Source organism: Chaetodon trifascialis, chromosome 13 (genome assembly GCF_039877785.1).
Source record: "Chaetodon trifascialis isolate fChaTrf1 chromosome 13, fChaTrf1.hap1, whole genome shotgun sequence".
In the NCBI taxonomy this organism is placed as follows: domain Eukaryota; kingdom Metazoa; phylum Chordata; class Actinopteri; order Chaetodontiformes; family Chaetodontidae; genus Chaetodon; species Chaetodon trifascialis.
The window spans coordinates 25934391-25958251 of NC_092068.1; the positions used below are offsets into that span (position 1 = coordinate 25934391).

General features: G+C 45.5%; 1 protein-coding gene across 1 annotated transcript; it reads right to left on the reverse strand.

Moving 5' to 3' along the window:
- Positions 1-8020: 8020 nt before the first annotated feature.
- Positions 8021-23788, reverse strand: pcgf5b (polycomb group ring finger 5b). The gene is made up of 9 exons (XM_070978312.1): positions 23462-23788; positions 19326-20137; positions 18847-18943; positions 18430-18485; positions 16879-16938; positions 16196-16374; positions 15863-15961; positions 15083-15172; positions 8021-8805 (listed from the first exon to the last, which is right to left on the reverse strand). The coding sequence occupies exons 2-9, from the start codon at positions 19438-19440 to the stop codon at positions 8758-8760; spliced, it is 744 nt and encodes a 247-aa protein (XP_070834413.1). The 5' UTR covers positions 19441-20137; positions 23462-23788; the 3' UTR covers positions 8021-8757.
- Between the last annotated feature and the right edge of the window lie 73 nt (positions 23789-23861).

Sequence of the window (23861 nt, forward strand, 5' to 3'; positions counted from 1 at the left end):
GCCAAAGCCCCCACATACAGGAAGAGGCAAAAAAAGTCGTGTCACAGTGACTAAACACAGCTGTCAGAAATGTAATACATATATATATAGAACAATATTCCCACTGTGGAAGCAACGTATGGAAAAACTGAAAGAACTTCAAATTACTCTGAAAGTTATAACCTTAAAGACTTTTGTTTAATAAAATGTCTGTTGAGACACAGTCACTGAACGAGGGAGGAGTGGTGATTGAACCACTGCCCCCCTCATGAAAGTACTGCAGTATCTATAGATTTGTAGTATTATGAAGTATACTGTAAAAAATACTGCATTATTTTACTGCTGATGCAAACTTAATATTTGGTGCTGCAGCTTCACATTAAAAGCATTTAACTGCTGAAACATGAGTTGACTTTTATTGTGAAGTCAGAGGAAATGCTTTGTGTTTGTCTGTGAGCTTTACAGTGACTGCTATCATTCATCAGACGTGCGTCTACGAAACAAGAAAACCAACCTCCAACTTCTCAGCCACGTAACCAACTCATTTCACTTTCACTGAATCATGGGACCTGTCGAATTACACCTCATTTGCTGTTACCTAGCAGCACCTACAGGTGTCGCCAAATCAACCAGGACTGACATCTCACACGAGAGGAATGTGCTGAGTCTTCACCTCGGTGGAGTTTTGGCACCAGACAAGAAAGAAAATGTGACTTGAACCTCATTTCGGTGCAGATATCAGCACCAGTTGGCACCACTGGTTTTTGCTTTTTGCATGTCAAATGGTCTGATTCCTGCTCTGTCATTGGCCGGGACTACTTCCTCTTAGCTCAGGTCGTGTAGATCACTGCGTTTGCTTTGTTGTGGCAGGATGACAACTTCAGTGACTGGATGTCTGACAAAAAAAGAAGATTTTAAACTGTTCTTCAGGTTGAAAAACTTCAGTCTGGTCGTGACCTTGTTATATTATATTATATTAGATTAGATTATATTAGATTAGATTAGATTAGAGTCAATTTAAACTTAAACTTCCCTTAAACCGTCGTCTTGTCTCGCAGTAGCTGCTGCTGCTTCCCTTCACAGCAGAGAGCAACATGTGACCACAGAGGAGGTGACAAAATCTGCAGGTGGGGCTGCTGCTGGAAATATTACCACACATACAGTACACACTTTCTCAAACACACGCACGCACACACACACACACACACATACACACACACACACACGCACACACACGACATGTCTCACAGATATTCACTGTTACACTGAAGGAGTACAAACTCATGCAGACGCTGTCACATGAGCTCACAGTCACACGAATCCGCTAACACACATTCACCAAATACATGCTGCAGCAGTGACACACACACACACACACACACGCACACACACACACACACACACACACACACACACACACACACCCTCTTCTGTAATGTCACTCATAAGAATAACTTACATGTTCATCCTATAAGTAACCCGTGCATCATCCCACCGCTGCGCTGCAGACTTTATTCGTTTGACCTCCGTCAGAATCCACTGAACTGAAATAAAACATGATGAATATTTATGACCTCGGTGACTTCATTTGACTGTCGTAAGGATTCTGCAGCAGTCAAAGCTGAGCAGTGTAAAAATATCTAGAACACTCCTATATCAGGATGTCCACACTCCCACACCCGAGAGTACACACTGCCGCTGTCTTATTAGAGCTACAGAGTCTGAAACTCTCGTGTTCTTGAGGTTTGTCGTGGGTTGATTGGTCCACGTGTCAGTCATGTCTTTATGCGTCTGTCATTTGGACTTTCTACTCACTGACGTCTGTTAAACTCAGCCAGCCTGTGCTGCATCAACAACACCTGCAGGAAATGAAAGATAGCTTAGCCACGTTTTCAGGTGCTAGCCTGTTAGCTTAGCTTCACTTCTCCTCAGAATGGATGTTTCCAACGCAGCTTCAATTAGTCAGCACAAGCAAACAAAATCATTCAAATCATTGGTTGGATAACCTCTGAAACAAGCCACAGCCTAACACCGCTCATGCACACACCTGCACGTCATGGGAGCACTCTGGTACTTAAACAAATATCACTACACCTGCGCTACGAAGTGGGCGTGGTTTAGTGATGACAGCCTGCACAAACACCTCCCTCCCCCTCACTGTGAGATCAGGAAGAGGAAGAAACGACCAAAAGAGACCTTAAATACATTATTTGGACATGCAAGCAAAGTTTTCTCCTGCTGAAATTCAAACACACACCTGCTGTGGTTCGTCCCCGCACATTTGAATGGATATGCAACAGCCCAAGTGTTGAAGAAGAGTCAAAAAATAACATTTCTAAATAAATATAAGAAGACATGAATGAATAATCAACAGAGACGCAGGATTAGAAGTTGCTCTGCATTTTCATTTCACGGTGCGAACACACACTCGTGATGCCTCAGTGTCACGCATGCAGACCCTCTCAGCAGGGTCCTGTCGGCTGCTGCTTGCAGAAGCAGATTCAGTGTCGGCTCACCGCTGTCTGCGAGACGTCCTCTGCCATCTGCTGTTTAACTTGGCCCGACCTTTGACACGCTCATATGTGTTGATACTGAGCCGTGGGATGGTATTAGGGTGAGGTAATGTCGTGAAACTGCAACCATGATCAGTACTTGTGCTGATCAGACTCAATGCCACTTCAGGTTTTCAGGCGCAAACTGAAAATTTGCTTTAAAGTGGTCAGTAAGTACTGCGCAGGCGTGTAGCACCAGAGTCCAGTCTGTCAAACCAGTGAAGTTGATTTTTTGTTAAAAATCGATTTTTCTACAAACACCACATCAGAAAGCCTTTGGCTCCAAATTTATCTCATGATCTCCACACTGACAATGTTTGTGCTGCCCTGCACAGCATTAAGCCACTGCTGATATCATCCTTAAACAGACTGAATCAATAACAGCTTAACTGATGAGGAGAGCGGCTGATATTCATGTTTTGGACTTACATGGTATTTTGCTCAGCTGGTGCTGGACTGACTGATGAAAAACTCTGTTGAGGTATTTTTATAGCTTTTAATTTGGCACAAGCATCATCAGATGCCCCCAGAAATTTCTTGGCAATCTGCCTGTTTGGTAATGAGATACAGTATCTTGTGTACAAAGTGGACCCGAGGGTGGCACTTGAGAAAAGCTCTGAGTGATAAAAATGGAAAGAGTTTCTTCTAATTGGTAACACAGCAGACAGACTGTTAGCTTCCTAATACACAAGTAAAAACTCGACATGATAATAAACCAGAGGGGTCCTTCAAAAACTGATGACTATCCACAGGAACCACATAAAAATCTACACCTTTGTTCCCTTTTCATGAAACAAAGTGCTGAACAACAGTCACATTTGACCTGATGGTGATTTTCAACCAGCATATCCTCATATCTCCCAAAATGATGTGACTCTGTAGGAGAGCACCGGTAACAGGTGCACACACTCATAGAACTGGAGTCACATCCAGTAACTATTTAACATTGTGAAACAGTTTTAAGCACTTTGTTAACATGTCAAAAGGTCGTAGTTTGGTTGGTTCAGGCCCCAAACAGGTGGTTGGGTTAGATTTAGAAAAAAAAAACATGGTTTGGGTTAAAATAAGTATAAGTAAGTTTGCTACGTAATTTAAGTTACGCACGTTATGTAAGTTAAAATGAGTCAATGTTAATTTTTGGTTCTCACAAGACATGAATGGGACATTTGTTTGACCCGTCCATCCACTTCCATACACAGACACTAGAGGTCGCCACCGAACAGCCATCCATCCATCCATTTTCTATACCGACTATCCCTTTTCGGGGTTGTGGGGGGGCTGGAGCCTATCTCAGCTGTCAACGGGCGAGAGGCGGGGTACATCCTGACAACCATTCACGCTCACACTCACACCTAGGGGCAATTTTTAGAGTCACCAAATAACCTAATGAGCATGTTTTTGGTCTGTGGGAGGAAGCCGGAGTGAGAACCCACACACGCACGGGAAGAACATGCAAACTTCACACAGAGAGGCCCGACCCGGGGATCGAACCGGCGACCTTATTGCCGCCCCACCACTGAACAATAAACCTAAATATGGATCATAATATCCGAGTTGTTTTTTGGGGAGAGGACTGCAGACATGCAAAAACACCGATCAGGTCTTAAAAATAAGTCATTTTCCTGTGTGCACATAAACACTTTGGCACTGTTGTCTCTCTGTTTAATCAGCAGGAGATTGTTTCTGTTCTGATGATGAAGCTGTTTCCAAGGTCAAGGATGAATTTCAGTCTCACAGACAAATTCAAAACATTGGATTTCAGTCTCACAGCCAACAGCAGGACTGTGCTGATAGAATATTCTGTGTCTGTATTCTAAATATTATTTATAATAAAAGGACATGTTGGATCCAAGGTTGAAGCCCAGATGGGGACACTGGGGACTGGGGACACTGAGCTGCAGGGATGAGACATATCTGTGTCTCATGCCAGACGCTGTTTGCCTTCAATATCACTGATGTCACTGTGTCTGTGTCGGCGGACTGGCAGCAGTCCAGAGCTGAAGGACTCGGAGGAGGTCTCAGGATCCAGTTTGACGTGACAAAGGATGTTTGTAGAAACTAGACTCAGTTCACACTGAAGTATTTGCTGTTCAGAACAGATCGGCGAGGTCGTGGTGGACCTGGACGGTCGAGGTCACAGACTGTTTTTGTGGTGTTTCAGCTCAAAGTGAGAAATAATAACTTTGAGTTTAGATTTTAGAAATCTGTCTTTCTCTTCTGTTGCCTCCGAATTCTGAAGTAAACAGCTGATAGATTCCCTTTTCTGTGGTTTCTCCTCTGTGCTCTGAACATCATATCACATTAATCTCACTATTATGCTCGATTTTTTATTTTTTGGAGCGAGCTCCATCCTTTGGTCATGACCCCATGAGGTTTGTGTGAAAGCTCTGGAAAAAGCAGGTAAATAAACCTCGAGTTTGGTGACGATGTAGTTTTTCTGCTCTTTTAAGTGTGTATTTATTTGTGAATAAGTGAATATTTAAATGATTTATTAATGACTGGTATTTGTTTTGATGTTGAAGTACTTCGCTTTTCATTTCTTTTGTACTTATTGGCTTTTTTCAGACCAGCTTATTTGCACTGTGTGAAAAATCACATTTAAAAATAGAAAATAAAATGTAAATATATATTTAAATAAATATATCACAGCATGCAGAACACGAGCCTGCTCCTGCGTCCCTGATGCAAAGCGTCTGTTACTGTTTCTTCAGTTTGACATTCGTAATGAATCAAACGAGAGGAAGTGAAACTCGCTCGTCTTCCCACAGCAGCATGCGGGTGGCGCTCTGAGCACCAAGACAGAAATTCTCACTTTTTCTCACTTGGAAAAACTATTGCTTTCGTCTTGTTACTTTCGGTATTGATAATGCTCCACCCACAAACCCACGAGGAGACACGCTCAAACCGTCACATCGATGTGGACACAATCCAAAATCTACAGATGAAATGGTTAAAAACAGTTCATTTGAATTGTTAAGACAAATAAACACACAAACATGTTATTTGATTTGTCTTTGTTTGGTTTTTAACCCCGTGTGTCAGGATTTAAACGTATATGCAGGATTTTCCTGAGACAAAATCAACAACTGCAGACCCGCTACAGGAAGTGTGTGCTGGTGTATTTATTTATTTGTTGTCCTCTGCCTGGATCTTCTTCTTATTTGGCTGTTTCAGGACGTTTCTGGGCTGCAAAAAGGTGGCGAACAGGTGCTGTTTTACACAAATGGACCCAAATGCTGAGCTCAATGTGACGTGAGTCTACACGATCCACACAAAAACAGAAGATGAAGATAAGAGTGAACTGAGAGAGAGTATAAAACCAGTAAGTAAGGCGCTATGTTCTGTGGCAGCAGGTGAAGCCTGATCGGCTGGTTGTGAACAGGTGTGTTCTGGAGGAGGAGGAGGAGGAGGGACCAAACCTGTCAGTCAAGCCCTGTGGAGAAACACACACACACACACACACACACACACACACACACACACACACACACACACACACACACACACACACACACACACAGGACAGACAGGAGACAGAGGGAGACAAAGACACAAAAGGAGGACAAAGCACAGATCCACACACAGAGCAGCTGAAACTGGATGGACGAACAGAATCACTCTTAGGTCTTCAAGTGTCATTAAAAAAGCCATTAAAAACTAAAAATTGGTTGGTTCCATAAAAATACAAAAGAAATTTTGAATATTGGGTCATTTTGACAAACTGAGATCTGGGCGTCCAAAGGTTTCTTCAGCAAGAAATGACCGCATCCTGATCCACGAGTGCAGGGAAAACCGCCGAATGACATCACAGGAGCTTCAGCAGCAGTGGTCAAACCAAACTGGTGTCCAGTGATCCACCTGCACTGTACGTGGCCGACTTTTAGATCATGGCTTAAGGTCCTACAAGGCTGTCAAGAAGCCCCTGATCAATGAGAGACAGAGGTTAGCCCGGCGTCGTTGGGCCCAAGCACACAAGAAGTGGAAGAAGATTCTGTGGTCAGATGAGTCCAGTGTCCAGCTTCATCTTCCTCCTGCTAATGTGAGGATACGCAGAAGGTCGGGCGAAGCATCATCTCCAGCATGTACAGATAAACCTTTTCCACCACTGTTTACCTTTAAAGAGGACGCTGACACACCTTTTGGTCTTTGTTGACAAAGACAAACATGAACAGGCTGTTTTTCTAAGAAAGAGAGCAAGGTGAGTAATAAGACTGCGGAAGGACAGGTGAGGTGTTTGTCCTTCTGAGGACATGTAGTTTTTCTTATAGTCCATGTTGGAAAATGAAGGTTTCCCTGAAGGAGCCTCAAAGCTGGAAAAATGACCGTCAGCATCGTTTTCGTTCTACATTCAGAAGAGAAGCTGGTCTGATCAGATGTGGCTTCTGATGCCTCCTGTTCATCTTTTAATGTGAATCCAGAGGGTATTTCAGTGTGTGTGTGTGTGTGTGTGGGGGGGGGGGGGGGGGGGGGGTCATCAGCATCACTGTGGGTCATGTAAAGAACCACAGGGACCTCTGGCCTAGATAACTGACCTGAAAAAACAACTACAAGGGCGAAATGAACAGCTGGAAGGACGAACGTGTTGTGAGGAAATGCCAGGGGCGATGTGAAGGGGTGAGTGTGTGTGTGTGTGTGTGTGTGTGTGTGTGTGTGTGTGTGTGTGTGTGTGTGTGTGTGTGTTTGTGTGTGTGCATCAGACAAGGTGTGTTTGTCCCGTCAGCCTGTGCTTGTGCAGACATCTATGCATTCACATCAGGCGTCAGTGTAGAATGGATGCCGTCTGATGCACCTGCTCTACTACAGCGTATATATAGACTGCCTGAGGTGTGTGTGTGTGTGTGTGTGTGTGTGTGTGTGTGTGTGTGTGTGCGTGCGCTTCGATTCCTGCCTGTTTATCATTCTGTCTGTTCTTCATTCATAAATTCAGACACCAACATATTTCACCTGCTGACTGTGAGCAGTCTGACCCTGTGTGTGTGTGTGTGTGTGTGTGTGTGTGTGTGTGTGTGTGTGTGTGTGTGTGTGTGTGTGTGTATTTCGGGATGAGGAATGACCGGTGACAGAAGAAGTCCTTAAATCATTCATTTCAAACTATAAACAGTAATATTTTAGTGTCTTTCTGTCAGTGCGCAGAGTGAATGGGCGGCTGCTCGACGTGCTGCTGATGAGTCTCTTCTCTGCTTCTCTCTCATGTTCTTATCGTCCCAGCAAACAAAGACGGACATTCATCAAGACTGAAGGATTGTCTTTGCAGCAGATGCTCACTGTGTGTTGGACTGTGAGGCAGCTAAATGAGTAACTTCACGTATTTACCAGGCGGTCTGGAGGCTGAAAATCGAAGAAAACTTTGTGCATCTGAACTCCTGATCGATGTTTTTACCAAAACAAGCTGCAGCTGCAGCTGAGACGCTTTAGGCTAAGTGTTAGCTCTGTTAGCCACACCTTCAGATACGTGATAAAACCGCAGAGGAAACATAAAAACAAGCGTCAACAGTAGAAAATCAACATTTAATCTACAGAGTTAGACAAGCAAAGTGAAGATATGGTCATACTTCTGATCTCAACGAGTTTTAGGCACAGGGACATACATTTAAAAATATCATATATTATAGCATATATTATTCTATGTAGCATAAAACCTCTTTACCATAACAATGTATGCACTTCATCATCGGCTGTACAAAAATACATGTAATCTTTCTTCTTGCACATTGTGGGCATTTGTGTGTTTGTGTTGATGAGTGTGTGTGTGTGTGTGTGTGTGTGTGTGTGTGTGTGTGTGTGTGCAGTGCATTATGAGGGCAGCTGGTGAAATAATTACAAAGTTTAATCTACAGATTCGTGTACACGGACACATCTCAGCGTGACATCAGAGAGCGGCCGACAGGATTTCACTCAGGAGGAAAGAAAGAAGCCAAACCAAACGTGATCTTTTCCTAAATCTGACCACGCTGTGAACGTCCGAAAGGTTTCCCAGCAAGCTTTGCTCGAGCCAGATGTTGATTATTGCTCCTGTGAGTCCAGAACGAGCTGCTGCAGGCCTGGAGGACACTTCACATCCCTGTGTGTGAATCCTGTAGATTACATTTTGGGACTATTTAACAAGCTGCCGTGAAACTGTGTGTGTGTGTGTGTGTGTGTGTGTGTGTGTGTGTGTGTGTGTGTGTGTGTGTGTGTGTGTGTGTGTGTGTGTGTGTGCGCGTGGTCCTCCTCTTGCAGCCGTGGTTCAGCCAAAGTCAATACGTGGCCGGTACTCAAGCACCATGGGATACGTCTGAGGGTGAGACAGAAAAAAGAATCGATGTTCAGAGGACAAACACGCCGAAGCAACGCTGAGAGGAAGACACTGGTAAAGACTGAAAGCCCGTCACACACACACACACACACACACACACACACACACACACACACACACACACACGGAAATAAAACTGAATGACATGAATGGAAATGGAGTTTTCTGTACATTTTTCATGAAAACCGTCATCATTAGTTTATTCTGGGACTCATCAACGCTGTTAGTTCAGGCTGAAAACTGACATAATCTCATATTTGGTCATATAATTTCCACTTTGACAGCATCAATCCTTCACTGAGAGAGATAACAGAAGACGTGAATGCTGAAGATTTTCCCTCTGCTCGTCCAGGCCAAACGCTTGTCAAACGTGTTTGGAAAGATTGAGGAAACTTCATTTATCGAGTATCATATTCACTGTCTGTGCAGCATAAATCTCCAGTGAGATCTGCAGCCACGTCATTTCACCCATCTGTTTGAATCTCAGGTGGAGAAAGACGACTCTCATTTCATCCGACTTCAAACTGCAGGTTTCCTGAAGGTAAAGAAGAAGAGGAGGAGGTGAGGAAGAGTGTACAGTAAACCTGTTTCCATTAAACTGTCCAGGATCCACATGACTGCAGGGATGGAGGCCAAGCGTCTGATGCAGAAGAAACAGGAAAAAAGTAATAAAGGTCTGGCTGCTGCTCGCTCTATAAATCCACCGCACAGATGGTCTAAAGCTGATCACTCGAGGAAAAGTTTAGCACATACAACAAACCGACGTCGCCTCAGATCACATCTGAACGCAGAATCCGGCCTGCTGATCAGAAATGAACTCCAGCTTTGAGCTTTTTCACACTACAGAAAGTCTGTGTGCAGTTCAAAGGAAGTTTCTGTGGAGAGACTCGAGAAGTTGAGAACAACTGTGATGAAAACGCAGGCTGGAATAAAGAGTGAGTTTCCCGGGACTGAACTTTTACCCGTCTTTTATTATTAATATTGTGTTTTCCAGAGCAGTGCACTGAGGGGAGAAGAGATTTCATTTCTTCTAATTGTGGCTCATCACAACACGCTGCAGCTGATCTTGCATTCACAGTCTTTCAGAGTGCAAACACGTCAGCAAACAGAAGTCTTTGCAGCTTTAATCGTGTTGAGATTGACGCAGCGGCCTCAGAGAGGAAACGCTCCCTGTGAGCATCGTCTGTCGTGGTACATGTTTGGGATGTACCGTCACTGTGTCAGAAGCTAGCAGCCGCTTCATGTACATGCTTTGGCTCGGGGGGCCGCTGACCTCTCGGGCCCCTGCGTGGGCTCGTGTCCTGCGGGTCCGTTCAGCGATCCATCCATCATCGTGGGTAAATAATAGAAATGCTCAATGCTCAGACATTCCTGCCCACTTTGGCTGTAAAGCGCATCTGAAACAGTGAAAAGACGCGAGCTGTCCTTCTCATAAAAGATTCAGAAAGAAGAAAGGTTGTGTTTGTGTCACAGCAGCTGCAGAGTGAAGACTGTGTCTCCTATTTCTGTCGGCTTGAGGCTGCTGGTGCAGCAGAGTACAGCTGCTGTCATCTCCTCGGGCTCCTGCATTTTGCTGCATCATGTCTCAGAAAGACAGAACGACGCTGAGCGGAGCCTCGCCACGCTGTCACTCTGCATCTCTGACGCTCGTCCACTCGTCTCCAAACGCTTAGATTATACGCCGATAACGCACATTCTGCTCAGCTGTCAGCCGCGTTTAAGGGTTTTGTTCTGGTGTCAAATGACTGAAATGTAGAACCGTCCGATGTGCAGCAAGGTGGAAAAACACTCAAAGCTAAAATTTGCTATCAAGCCAAAAATAACATAATAATAATTTTGTTTAGTTCGTATCCGACAAGAATATCTATCAATTACGTTTAATGGCAGTATATTCTACCTTAATGTGTCCCCTCTGGTGCTTAAAGCTCATAAAATGTCTGTGGACCCCGAAAGACCATGACACATTTCCACCGTCTGTCTCTGTGATCTCTGGTCAAGTGTTGTGAAATATTTGGTACGATGCTAAAGGAAAGTCCAGAGGGGACTCATTAGGAGTCGTCCTCTGCAGACCGTGAATTTCCAAACCAGATTTCATGGCAATAAGACAATAACGTCAGGATTAAGGTCAAGATTAAACATTGTCCAAAAAATTATTTTGAACTCTTTATCACAATCTTCAGGAACCAAATTCAAATGTCGCCGTGCGTCAGTGTCCATGCTGGTTCACGTCCAAGTTACCGTTCAGGACACAAATTTTGATTGGACCAGTACTGAACAAGAGCAAAACAGTGCAACCCCTGAGGGTGTTCGCACACGTCAAAGTACGTCCAAAAGTGTTTGTTTCTGCCACTGACGGGCTCGAGTTGTTATTCTAAGTATCTGACGACATTATGGAAAAGACTCCTTCCTGCTAAAGATGCTTTTGGTCCGACCAGAAACAGCCACCAGACTCCATTCACAGAAACAGTCATTTTATCAGCATCAACAAACTTGATTAAAACTAATCAGGAACCAAATAAAACTCACCAAAACCTCCTTGTCTCATCTTTTCAGTGTCCCAACAATCACCACAAACTCTGCTTTGGTTGACGTAATTCACCGATTGGAGGGAGGAGGGAGAGAGAAGGCCGACAGCAGAGATGCACAAAAACAGCGTCGAACGGCACATTTTCACATGTGACTCTGGAATTATCTTCACCATGACTGCCAATTACCAGCTAACAGAAACCCTTATGAACTCATTATACTGCGATTAAAATCTGAACATTAATACAATAATAAGTTTAACAGACTAATGTTTCTGGTGCTGAGCCACAAAACCTCACAGAGAGACACAATGCTGACACAAAACTAACAGACAGTATGTAGAAAGCACATCCAACAGACATTTCTCGAGTTGTCTTTGCTAAGACGCGACTTGGACGCATTCCTCCAAGTCTCATCTCTCTGCTGAACGTCTTTGCCTCGAGACTTTTTGGTTGTTTTTGCTGCTTGAATGTGCTCAGGAACAAGTTTTCTTCCATCATTCAGGCCAAAAACTTTCCTGCTTCTGGACAAACGGTGCGACGCTGAAAACTGATTTGCGCTAACGAGGTGAAGGCGCTGCTTCTCAGGTCCAGCGACTCTGTCGCTCTGTCTGACTTCACGAATACATTTTGGGATTTAAAACAATGCGATTAGTCTTTCGAATGCAATCAGAGATTTGACCTTTGTCAGCAGAACAAACATGGCGGGATGACGTGGGACGTCTCTGTCTGTCCAACGCGACTGTCCATCTGGCCTTCAGACTGTGAATGTCTCAGGTTCAGGTCAGGAATCCGTCATATCTGCGGCTACTCTTACTATAAACACAATGATTTTAAGCCATTTTGTACAATTTGGGCTGTTTATCGAGCAGTTTTATGCTTCGCTGCGTTGTGTTTCCATCGTGCACGCTGTTCATTCTCCTTCTGAGATATTTTTACCTGGCCCTCACCTCATCCAGGTGTTTCTGACCACACACGGGACCCTCATCAGCCCACTCCTCCTGTCCAGGCTGTATGAGGAAGTCACAGGCGTGGTTCTGTTTAAATTAGTGATAAACATCTTAACTGCTGAACGATATAATTGACTTCCAGCCGGCAGAGCGAGCTGAGTGTTGGCTCTGTTCAGAGCAGAGAGCAGCGTTTCACAGGTACATCTTGAGTCTCGTGGGGTTGTTTCATGTCGCAGGGAGAAAATGAAGCCGAGCTGTGGAGTTGTCAGAAGGATGAGACTGATGAATGACTCGGATCTTCTTCCTCTCCCTCATCTGTCTCCATTCCTGACTCTTACACTTTGTATCCCTCTCCCTCACCCTCTCCCTCTCCCTCACCCTCTCCCTCTCCTCACCTCGTCCTTAAGCAGACACGGTTCAAACAGAATTAAAAAATAATTGGTGTTTGTCCTTCTGGCTCACCCGCAGGACATAAATAATTCTGACAGATTGACTTCTGCTTGTTGTTTTGGAACTTGAGTGGTGGGCAGAGCGAGGGCTGGACGTCATTTCAACACGCCCTCATACCCGAACGGCTGAATGGGTCGAACGCCGGTGACTCTCCGACCGCTGGAGAGTACCGGCGACAGGCATACCGGACCATCGTCCTCCATCGTACTTTGGTTTAGGCACCAAAACTGTGTGGTTATGTTACAGAAGGATCATGGTTTGGGTTGAAACAGTTAAGGACGTCCACTGAAAGTCGTTGTTTTCGACTCAGATTCTGTCTGAAGACATTATGAAAAGGATCCCCGCAAAGATGGACGGTGGACACTCACTAATCGGGTGGACGACTTTCAGGGATCACATCCAGAACGGTTTGTAACACGACGTTTACACACTGTGTGTCCACAGCTTTCCAGACGAAAACGACAGGACAATCCTGACAATGTGTGCACGCTAACAGACAATCTGCACCTCATTATTATGTAAGACGCACATCAGTCAACTGGACGGCGTCTGTGTCAAACCGCCAACGAGCTTTTTTTAATTTGTAATATTAACTAACGATTTAAGGTAACGTGGAGTTCAGACCGTTTGGCTTCCTGGTCATTATGCACCATGATTAGAATAACAGATTCCTCTTTGGCTCAGACTACATATATATAAATATATATACACATAAATACAAATCTAAGTATACACAGTGTGTATTCCTGTTTGTGATGAGTCACAGGGAAGAAAACGACTGTTTTACTTCTCTTATCGCTGCGAGTGGAGACACGATACGTCTCTCGTTCTGTACTGACTTCCTCTCCCCTGCTCCTCCTCCTCCTCCTCCTCCTCCTCCTCCTCCTCCTCCTCCTCTGCTCCTGCTCCTCCTCCTCCTCCTCCTCCTCCTCCTCTGCTCCTGCTCCTCCTCCTCCTCTGCTCCTGCTCCTCCTCCTCCTCCTCCTCCTCCTCCTCCTCCTCCTCTGCTCCTGCTCCTCCTCCTCTTCCTCCTCTGCTCCTCCTCCTCCTCCTCACCTGGTATCTGACGCCTCCTGCGGTGCCAGCTGTCTGCGCTCCTCAGTCACAGTGGACAGGACCTTTCATTAGCTAATCCTTCACGTGCACACACACACGCATGTGCAAATATGCACATAAACAAGTCAACGTGCACAGGAACACACACACGTACACTGTAGACCAAGGTCGTGAACACACACACACACACACACACACACACACACACACACACACACACACACACACACACACACACACACACACACACACACACAGCTGACCGATGAGCCGTCACATTTCAGATGAAACCAGTTCGACTCCTCCTGCAGCTCTGAGTGTGTGCTGTTGTACTTCTATCCTTGTGAGGACCAAACAAACTTTACACCTGGACAGTGAGGACGTTTCCTCTGGCTCTCGTTTCTTTGAGGGCAGTTTGAGTCTTTGCGTCGCAGTTAAGGCCAGAATTCGGTTCAGGCTGGAGTGAAGAGCTTCTCACAGGTATTATTTGCACGAGCATGTGTTTTTGTGTGCGTCTGTGTATGCTGTTAGACCCTCATTCCCTGAAGATCACCACCACAACATCAGCGAAGCATTTCCTTTGTTTCCTCTCGCTGTTACACATCTGTTCAGTGTGCAGTTTGACCCTCAGTGTGCAGAGTTCACAGCAGACCGAACAGACTGTAAACCTGAGGACTGGAGGGCACGGTTAGTGTCTACATGTTTGCAAGTGTTTCAGGAGGACTTTTGCCATGAAAGGTACAATATAATTAATAAAAGAAAGTGAAACTCTCTTTTGAAGCATCTCAAGTCTTCACAATGTGACTGTTTCTACAGTTTCAGCATTTTCTAAGAACAACAGAACGACGGCATGTTGAGAAAAGTCTCCTTTTAGCAGCTTGAATCAGAGTCATGAAATATTCTGGGGTTAAAAATGTTCTTCATGCAAAAATGATTCACCACAGAAGACAGAAGTCCTTCAGCCAGAGCTCGTTTGCACACCTGCATTCACACACAAACACACCCTGACCTTCACCAAACAGTAACGGTCTGACCAACGCTGACCTCTGCAGCCTCGTTCTGAGCATTAACTTCAAACTATGTTGTACATGAGCTCTCAGGCTCTCTCAGAAGGAGAGTCTCCACAATGTGAATACATAACCCACACACACACACACACACACACACACACACACACACACACACACACACACACACAAATAAACGCTTTCCTGCAGCAATGCTTTCACACATGAGCACGCACACACAAACAGGAAGTGAGCGTGGCAGCCTTACATTCTCTCCGTGCAGCCTCCATCGGGTCATGTAGATGAACTCCAAAGTGTGATCTCTGCCCATGATCTCCCCGTTACACAGCACATCCAGCTGGAGACAGCAGGAAACACTTTTACTTTAGCTCCACGAGGCAAAATGAAAGTTTGAAGAAGCGTTAATGTAATGAGTGAAAAAGCAAGGATGACAAGAGACAGACGGCGGCAAGAGAAACGGAAATAAACAGGATCAGTTTTAATGTACACATGAAAAGGAAAGAGGAAGTTCACTGTGGTAATGAGTGGGAGGCTGCGCTGTGTGTGTGTGTGTGTGTGTGTGTGTGTGTGTGTGTGTGTGTGTGTGTGTGTGTGCGTGTGTGTGTGTGTGCGTGTGAAAGATGCGTGAGTGCATCACACCAGCTTTAGCTGAGCTTTTATAAACATGGAAGCCAACAGCTTTCAATCCTTTGCTATGCTAACTGATGCTAATGCTAACTGGAATGGGACATGAATGAGTCAAAGTTCACCTGGTATCATCCGCTGCCGCCTCTGTTTGCTTTTCAGTACATTACATTGAGTTTTTAAGAGCATTCCTCATTTGATTTGTCAGATATGATACGATACGTCTTGGCAGACAAAGTCAGCAGTCAGACGACCCCTCATTGGTCCACAGACAGGTCTTACAGAAGACTGATCAGACCAACACACTCACCAGCGACTCTTTATAGAATGAATTTGTTTGATCAAAATGTAGATTTTCCTTTTAAAGTTGCTCTGGAGCAGGCGGACTGAGCGTGTTCCTCACCTCGTAGGAGCTCGGCAGCTTTAGTTTAAGACTGAGAAACTTCTTAATTGTTCCCACGGTGACTCTGCTGGAGCAGCGGATGAACCTCTTCATCAGATCCTAATTGGATGAGAGACAAATTCTATTAGACCCTGATTTAACGAGAGAGTGAGACAGGATGGTAGACCCCTAGAAGAGTTTAGATACTGATGATCCCAGAAGGCTGGAAATATTTATTTGGTCCAAAAAACATTTCCCCAAAGCGATTTTTCCTCTCAGAGAAACGTTCTGAGCAAACTTCCTGTTGAGGGTTACTGATTGAGAAAATGCCTCAGCCTGAAAAGGCACACAAACCGTGACGGTGCTCTCCCCCGCCTGTCCCGTGTTGCGCAGGCAGTCCAGACAGATGGCTATCTGAGGGTCACTCCTGTGGTAGTCTTCATCGCCAGCATCGTCATCATCATCACCACCTTCATCATGCTCGTCACCTCCGACATCAGGCAGCCCGAGCCGCTGAAACCTCAAGCTTTCTGCTGTGGTTTGAGACAAACATTCAAATACATGTTTCAAGCTCTCATGTCAACACGTCATCCAAATAATATGATTAAAACATGACTCTCCATCAGATTAAATCACTGCCCCCCATGAAGGACAGCGCCCTGGGGAGCTTTATGTAAAGACATTTGCACTTTGACGCAGGAAATTCCCTGAAATCAGCTCATGAGCAAGCTCAAACTGTGGTGATTTTTACATCACGGTGATTCAAACCTTTATCAAAAACTCCCCTAATCTCTTGATTTTACTTCTGCCTCCTCTAGAAATGAAAGGACCAAGACAGAAACTGAGAATAAGAAGCAAAAAAAGACGAATGTGAGCAGAGAAGCTTCCCGATGAGTCAATGCACAGACGTTTAAAACGTGGCTGATCATTCCTCCTCGCAGCAGCAGCCACAGACCAAGCAAGCGTGTTTCTAAGGTGATAACAAAGTGTGCTCAACCTCTATCACATTTGTCATGCTCACGGTGTGGATGACAAACCTTGGCCGTTTGCTTTGGGCTGGTTTTTCTTCCAGAATTCGACTTCCTGCTGCTCCTCTTCTGGTTCATGTGAACAGCACATAAAAAGAAGACAGTGTTAACAGGCTGAAGAGGCATTCAGACATCTCTGTAAAAGGCCTGTTTGTGTCTGAAGAACTCCTCTGCAAGCAGAAGGAGACTAAACCAAAGCTTATCAAATGGGCCATCCAGGCAATGGGCTGCTTTGCAATAAGTGATTTATAGGCTATTGTCCAACAACTAGTTTGACCACAGCTAGAGAAGAAGGTAGCCTGCAGCACATCACTGAAATCCCCGTCTGGATTTGCATTTTTTCCTGTTTTTTCCTGCCGTACAGTATAGCTGATTTGCTCTTCAGCAAGACGCATACCGGTGCTGTGACTGTGACCAGTCAGTCACAGCAGCTGTGAACAAAATGCATTTTATTCCACAGATGACGCTGAAGCTCGCGTGATTTTAATGCAGAGTGCAAAGAAATCCTCTGCGTGGACGTGACACGTGTCCACTACAGAGAAAAAAACCACCGTCTGCTCTTCAAAAACCATAAAGCATAATTCATACGAGGCCGATTTTTACTCCGCTTGGCCGAGCAGCGCGAGCTCCACTTAAATATACGATGTTTGCTCCATCTTTGGGCCGCCAGAGCGCTCCGTCAGTGGAGGTGAAGTTATGGAGTCGTAAAATTATAGCACCATCACAGCTTCGGTCAGACATGTTGACGTGGCTTCTCGTTGGCCCCGCTGCAGACAGAAGGTCATACATCTTCATCTTGTTTTAAAGCTCTTCAGCCTCCATCAACAATTCGATGCTGACGAGTGAATCCTTCGCTGATCTCTGCAGGAAATCCCCAGGGCAGACCCCAGGTCAGCCATTCAAGGCCTTTGGATCTGATTAATTACTAGCTTGTTGAGTGTTGAAGCACCCTTTCTTTTATGGAAGCTGCAAAGGCTCAAAAAATCCAAACGGATAATAAAAATACTGCCGAGGACACAATCAGACAAAATGAAATGTTTCTGCTGAGTCAGCAAATCTCGCCTGGGTTGCTGCTCAGAGGTCGGGGGGACGTTCAGATGGAAGCTGGGTTAAAGGTAATGGTTACTAGGTGGCTCCTATGTGTTGGTGGTGCTTATTATGGCATTGCTAAGTGGGTTCTGGGGGGGTTGCTCAGGCCTGCTATGTCATCCTTGGTGATGCTGTATGCAAGATGCTAAAGCAGGGACTCTAATAATTCATGGTGGAGTGTCACAGGAGCTGTTTGAAGAAAATGTTTCTGTCGGTTTCTTTCTGTTTTCTGTCTGCGGTTTTTAATCTTACAGGAATGATCTCATTAAATGTCGGGATTGTTTTCCTCCGCTGTTAAACTGCACGTCGTCCTGTGCTTAGCAATAAATTCTTCGCATGTCGTAATAAATGATGTGATTAGAGCGCTGCTGTTTGCTGAATTATTCTTTCTACCTCTCGTGAATAGTCACATAATTAAGGATGGACGGCAAACTGAGGAGACAGATTGATGAAACCATCTGGCCAACTCACTTTCTCTGAGTCCGGGTACCAGCTTGAAAATGATCTCCTCCAGGGTGTTGTCCAACCTGAGAGAAGGAGGAGAGAAGAGGAGGAGGAGGATGAGGAGGTGAAGAGGAAGTTGCATGGGTTGTGGGTAAAAGGGTAGAAGAGGAACATTCAAGATGAGGAGCAGCAGCGGAGGGAGAGGAGAGAGGGATCAGGTGGAAAACAGAAAGATGTCAGGTAAGAGATGTGAGAGGGTGAAAGGATGAGAGGGTGAACGCAGTGAGGAGCAGATGGCAAATCCAAAAAGAATGAAGAATAGGACGTGGTACATAAGTTAAAAGAGAAGCAGAAGGATGAGATGATGAGATGACAGACAGGCGAGAGCAGGAAGAGGCGGATCAAAGGAGCGCTGGGACAATGAAGGCGTTCCATTCGTCTTACCTGAGCATCTCCAGCGGGTTGGTCTCGTGCACCTGAATGCCACATTTGGGACAGTCGTTACTCTCCTCAAAGTGCTGCACGATGCAGCTCTTACAGACTGCAGGAGGAACGACAGCAACACATTTCAGTGCCGAGTAAAGACGAAAGGCTCTCAGACCGCCTCCTCGTCATCTCGTTATCAGACCTGCTGGCAGGTTCCAGCTCATCATTACCTCCTTTAGGTCATTAGCTCGTGGGTTAGCTTTAGCTCTCACTGTTTTTCTCACTCAGCAATGTGCAACATCATTCTAGCTAACTGTAACGCAATGCACTGTGGGACACTCTGGGGCATCAAACTATCCTGATGAACTTCTGCCATTTTTTTCACTTGTTGATGCAGCGTCACCTCAAAGTAACGAGTGTGTGTGTGTGTGTGTGTGTGTGTTTGTGTGTGTGTTTGTGTGTGTGTGTGTGTGTGTGTGTGTGTGTGTTTGACTCACAGGTGTGCAGGCACTCGGTGACCGTGGTCGGTTTGATCAGGTAACCTCGACACAGGTAACAGGTGATGAAATGGTTAAAGTCTCTCACCAAGTGCTTCCTTCCTGTAGCAGCCATGTTTGGAGTTTTCTTTAGCGACGCTGCTGAACGATACTGACCTGGAGTCAGAGTTACAGTTTGAAGCTGCAGGGAGGCGTCACCTTCAGAGTCAGACGTCCATTCAACAGTGCGGAGGGGAAAAGAAGAGGCCTGCCAGAGTGGAGTTTTTATTTTTACGTCAGACTGGGTTAAAGGGCTGGAGCGTTCACCAGCGCTGGCTACTGTTAGTCCAGGCCAGTGCAAACAAGTGTCCACTATCCACAATTTATGAGCCAGATGAGAGATCCTACTGTGTGAAATCCTGCTCCATCCTTGACTTAAATTCTATTTTGTAGTCAGTTTTTCTTCAGGAACATCTCAAACTCATGTTTTATTCCATCCTCACTCAACCTTGTTAGTCCCATTGGAGTAAAAACCAGTCCAGGCTTGTCCGGTCTGCGCGATCCTGCTTCAAAACAACACGTTGGTTAAAATCACAGAGTTCCTGGAGAGTAAGATGTGTCGCTTCCCTCCCCGTCTCAGCCAAAATGCCATTTTTAATCCATGAGGGGTCAAAGGTCGGCCACCAGCAGCGAGGCCAAATACCTCTACACAGTCGGCCTCATCCCAGTCCGTCCATTCATCATCACAGTGCTGCTGCTGCTGCTGCTGACATCTTCATTGTTCTGGTGGTACGTGGGATTATCTGATGACCTTACACTCAAACTGAAGTCACCTGAAGAGAATAAAACACAAAAATCAGGGCTGAACGGTGCAGCGCTGTGTGTGCAGTGCAGAGAACAAAGAGGATTCAAGACATAAATAATAGCATAGAGATGTCACTGACATGTAATAACGCCTTCAACACCATCATCATCATCATCATCATCATCATCATCATCATCATCATCAGAGAGGCTCCATGTGAGGATTCACCGTTACTTTAAAGGTCACTGATAAAACTCCAGTAAGACTGATTAATGTCACCTCGCTGACTTTCTGAGCTGTGAGGATCAGATTCTGTCAAATAATGGATTTAATAACGGCTCGCTGCCGTCACCTCACGGCCACTCATCACACAGATATTAACGAAGCATCCACACTCGTCAGCTGAGAGCTGTGGGCCGCTGCCCGGCTCAGCAGACGGACGGTTAACAGCGCTGTTCAAGAGCAACTAACAACTTCTACTGGGAGAGAAGTTTTCTCTGGACCATCAACCACCAACCCGCCCTGCTCTGCCTCTGATTGGCTCAGAGTCAGCTATGAGGGTGACCAATCAGAGGCAGAGAAGGGGGGCTTTCTGATCAGGAGGCGAACACTGAACCCATGTTGTACTTCTACACTTTCCTGGCCGCTGTGTCGAGAATCTGCATCACTTTTATCCTTCTGGTTTCTCGCCTGCCTGCTTTGTTGTTAAGCCTTTAGGACATAATTACTGCTTCTAATGAACTTTTACCTGACAAACAATAGTTTTTGGTCTGGTGGCCTCGTCAGGAGGTCGACATTATCTGCCAGAGCCTTCTAAAACACAAATCACTGGTACAAAATGATTCATGTGAAGGTTTGGTTTGACAGTACTGACAGTACTAACAGTACTGCTCTTTCTAGCGTTCAGGACAGTCTCTCATTGTATTATACAGTATGCATACGCCTCCAACTGCATACACATTCACATGGCTCTTGGTTTTTAACACTATAGCTTGAAGGCTTTCCAGACAAAAGCACTAAATGACATGTATTTTCTATATTTATTGATTAGTTGACACATATGAAGTAAGTGTACTTGTTTTACAGCTGGATTGTTTGTGTGTCTGCACATGACTTCGCTCTCATTCGTCACTCTGTAATTAATAAGATTATCATTAACTAACAGTGACTTGGAGGTTTATCCTTCGGGGCTGCTGCAGTTCTGACCTATATGCATCCGCCTCTGGATTAGCATTACTATAGATAGCTAAACTCTCCCACTTGCCCCCATTCCATCCCCACTTTGATGGATCTGAATGAATTTTGGTTTCTCTGCTTCAAATATAGATAGTGAGCTGAATATTAAGCTCCATAGTGGTGGCTGGAAACCCACTCAGAAGATCCATTTCTCGTGTGCTAAGCCTTTTAGAAACCATTTATTTTCATGGGATCTGCTGTTAGCGAGCGAGTCAGTAAATGTTTCTGACTGTGGGATTAGTCAGGCCTGATTCATTCCCTTTGTAAACACACAGCAGTCCGTCCATTACTAAATAACAGGCTATCATAAAATACTAATCATTATGCAAATTGCTGTAATAACAGCGAGAGAATGAACGTTTGTTTGCCAGGCAGGTTGCGTTTCGCTCATATGAGTCTGACACTTGTTTCTGTGATGGCTGCTGTAAATTCACCTGACGTTAAAACGAGCCGCTCTGAGTTTTGGTGGCTTCGTCTGTCTCAGTTTCATTATGTCGGCCCATCGTTTACTCATGATAAACGGAAGGGTGGCACAGCGATGTGTGTTTGTGCCAGAGGTAAATAACAAAGAGTCTGTGCAAACTCACCTCTGAGGATCACAGTACTGTAAGGTACCCGACGGGTGTCAGAGAAATAAAGTGTGTGAGACCACAGCGTTCATCGTTCATCGTGCATTTTTATTTATAAGGAGATTTGCAGCCAAGTTCAAACATTGTGTAAAACCTTTTTTACAGTTTCAACAGGCTAAATCCCCCAAACTGCTGAGACTCTCCCAAAGCTGCACGGATTCATTTTAACGTGAGAAAACGTTTGAAACGTCTCATCTCTGCATGGATCGAGCCTGACGCTCAGGACACAGGCTGGTGGACAATCATAGGACGCATGTACCAAACGTCTCTCAAAAGTTCATGAATCCAAAACAAAAATGAGTCGCTTGTTCTTTGACCTGCGGTAAAACTTTCAGATAAATATACTGTAACAGATATTTAACAAACTAAGAGATGAAGCTGCAGCTCACTATTTTCATTTAATGAGTAAACTTATCAAATTCATTCATTTTGACGACACAATAGGTCGAATCATGACGCCTCAATAGTTTAGATACTAAATTTGAGATATGAATGTGACGTTTGATATATATTAATGTTTATTTGAAGTCCGCATCCACAGGAGAGTGTTGATGAGCTTTTATTTGGACAAAAGCATCTGTCACGTGTGCTTTATTTCACTGACTCGCCCTGAGTTGTAGCTGTTATTCATGTAAGCTACCAACAAAATATCCCAACAGAAATGTGATCAGATCTTAAACATAAGATTCGGCTCGTACTGCTACTTTTAATGATGCTTCACCTTATTCACACGTGAACTTCCATCATTCGAAATGACGTCACGCGCACTGCATGTGTGTCCGTCAGGTGTGTAAACAGTGCTGGACACGCGCGTGGCCGCCTGCACACAGAGGACACTGTGAGCTTCGCCTCAGAGCCGCTCCGTTCGGCGTGGGTCGCGTTTTGCTGGAAACATCTCAAGTGCGCAGCTCAGAAATCCCCCTCAGTGTCCGTCAATGAGACACACAGGCGCGCGCACACGCGCAGGCGCGCCATTTATTCACGCGGAGCGGATCCGCTTATCTCATCGTTCAGGCGCGTCACGCTCTACGTCACCTGTGTCAAAACAACATCAATGGACGACACACATTAGGGTGACGCACGCCGATATTTCGGCTAATACATGTTCAAACGCTCGCGTACGCACACGCGCGCAGCTCGTTACTGTATAGTCATGTATCAACACGCGTACACGCACGCACGCAGCACGTATCGACAGTAAAAGTTGCAGAGCTTCACGTCAAGGCCTCTTAACGACCCGCACGGGAAGCGCACCGTACGCGGGTTATTTACCGTTTGCGTGAACATACCGTAATCCCGCATGCGAGTGTGCACGGCGACGCACTTTGCGTTAGAGGAGAGAGAGCGAGAGAGGGGGAGGGAGGGGGAGAGAGAGAGGAGGTCCAGCCAGCAGCGTCAAAGTTTGGCTGTAACGTAACGCGAGCGACGTCGGCTGATGAATCCGCCATCCGCGCAGAAATAATCAGAAATAATAACACATTCCTCACCTCCGTCCGCACTTTGCGTCTGCCGCGGAGTTCTGGATGCCGCGGCTGGGCTGGAATGTCCACCGCGACACTGCCAGGTCCTCCCGTTCAGTCTGGCCCGTATACTGGGAGAGGAGAGAACACGGAACTGGTCGGCTTGGATCTGCCCCAGTCCGTCCAACAGCCAGGCAGGCAGGCAGGCAGGCAGGCAGCGCTGAGCAGCGGTGGGCGGGGAGCCACCAGGCAGGCAGGCAGGGCTCGGAAACTGAAAGCGGTTGTGTAACTGAGTGACACTATTGGCCTGCAACACACACGCTCACGCACGCACGCACACACACATAAAGCGCGTGTCTGCTGTGTGTAGTGATGAACAGGGACGGAGCTGAAAAGGAGCTGAATGTTTAGGAAAAACAAAAAACAA

What these genes read in the sequence shown, in the direction of transcription:
- pcgf5b (XM_070978312.1), bottom strand. Translation starts at nt 19,440, where the DNA reads ATGGCTGCTACAGGAAGGAAGCACTTGGTGAGAGACTTTAACCATTTC. An exon ending in GCCCAAAGCAAACGGCCAAG is followed by an intron (nt 16,375 to 16,878) that starts GTTTGTCATCCA and finishes CTCAAACCACAG; the next exon opens with CAGAAAGCTTGAGGTTTCAG. An exon ending in GGAGGCTGCACGGAGAGAAT is followed by an intron (nt 8,806 to 15,082) that starts GTAAGGCTGCCA and finishes TCTCACCCTCAG; the next exon opens with ACGTATCCCATGGTGCTTGA.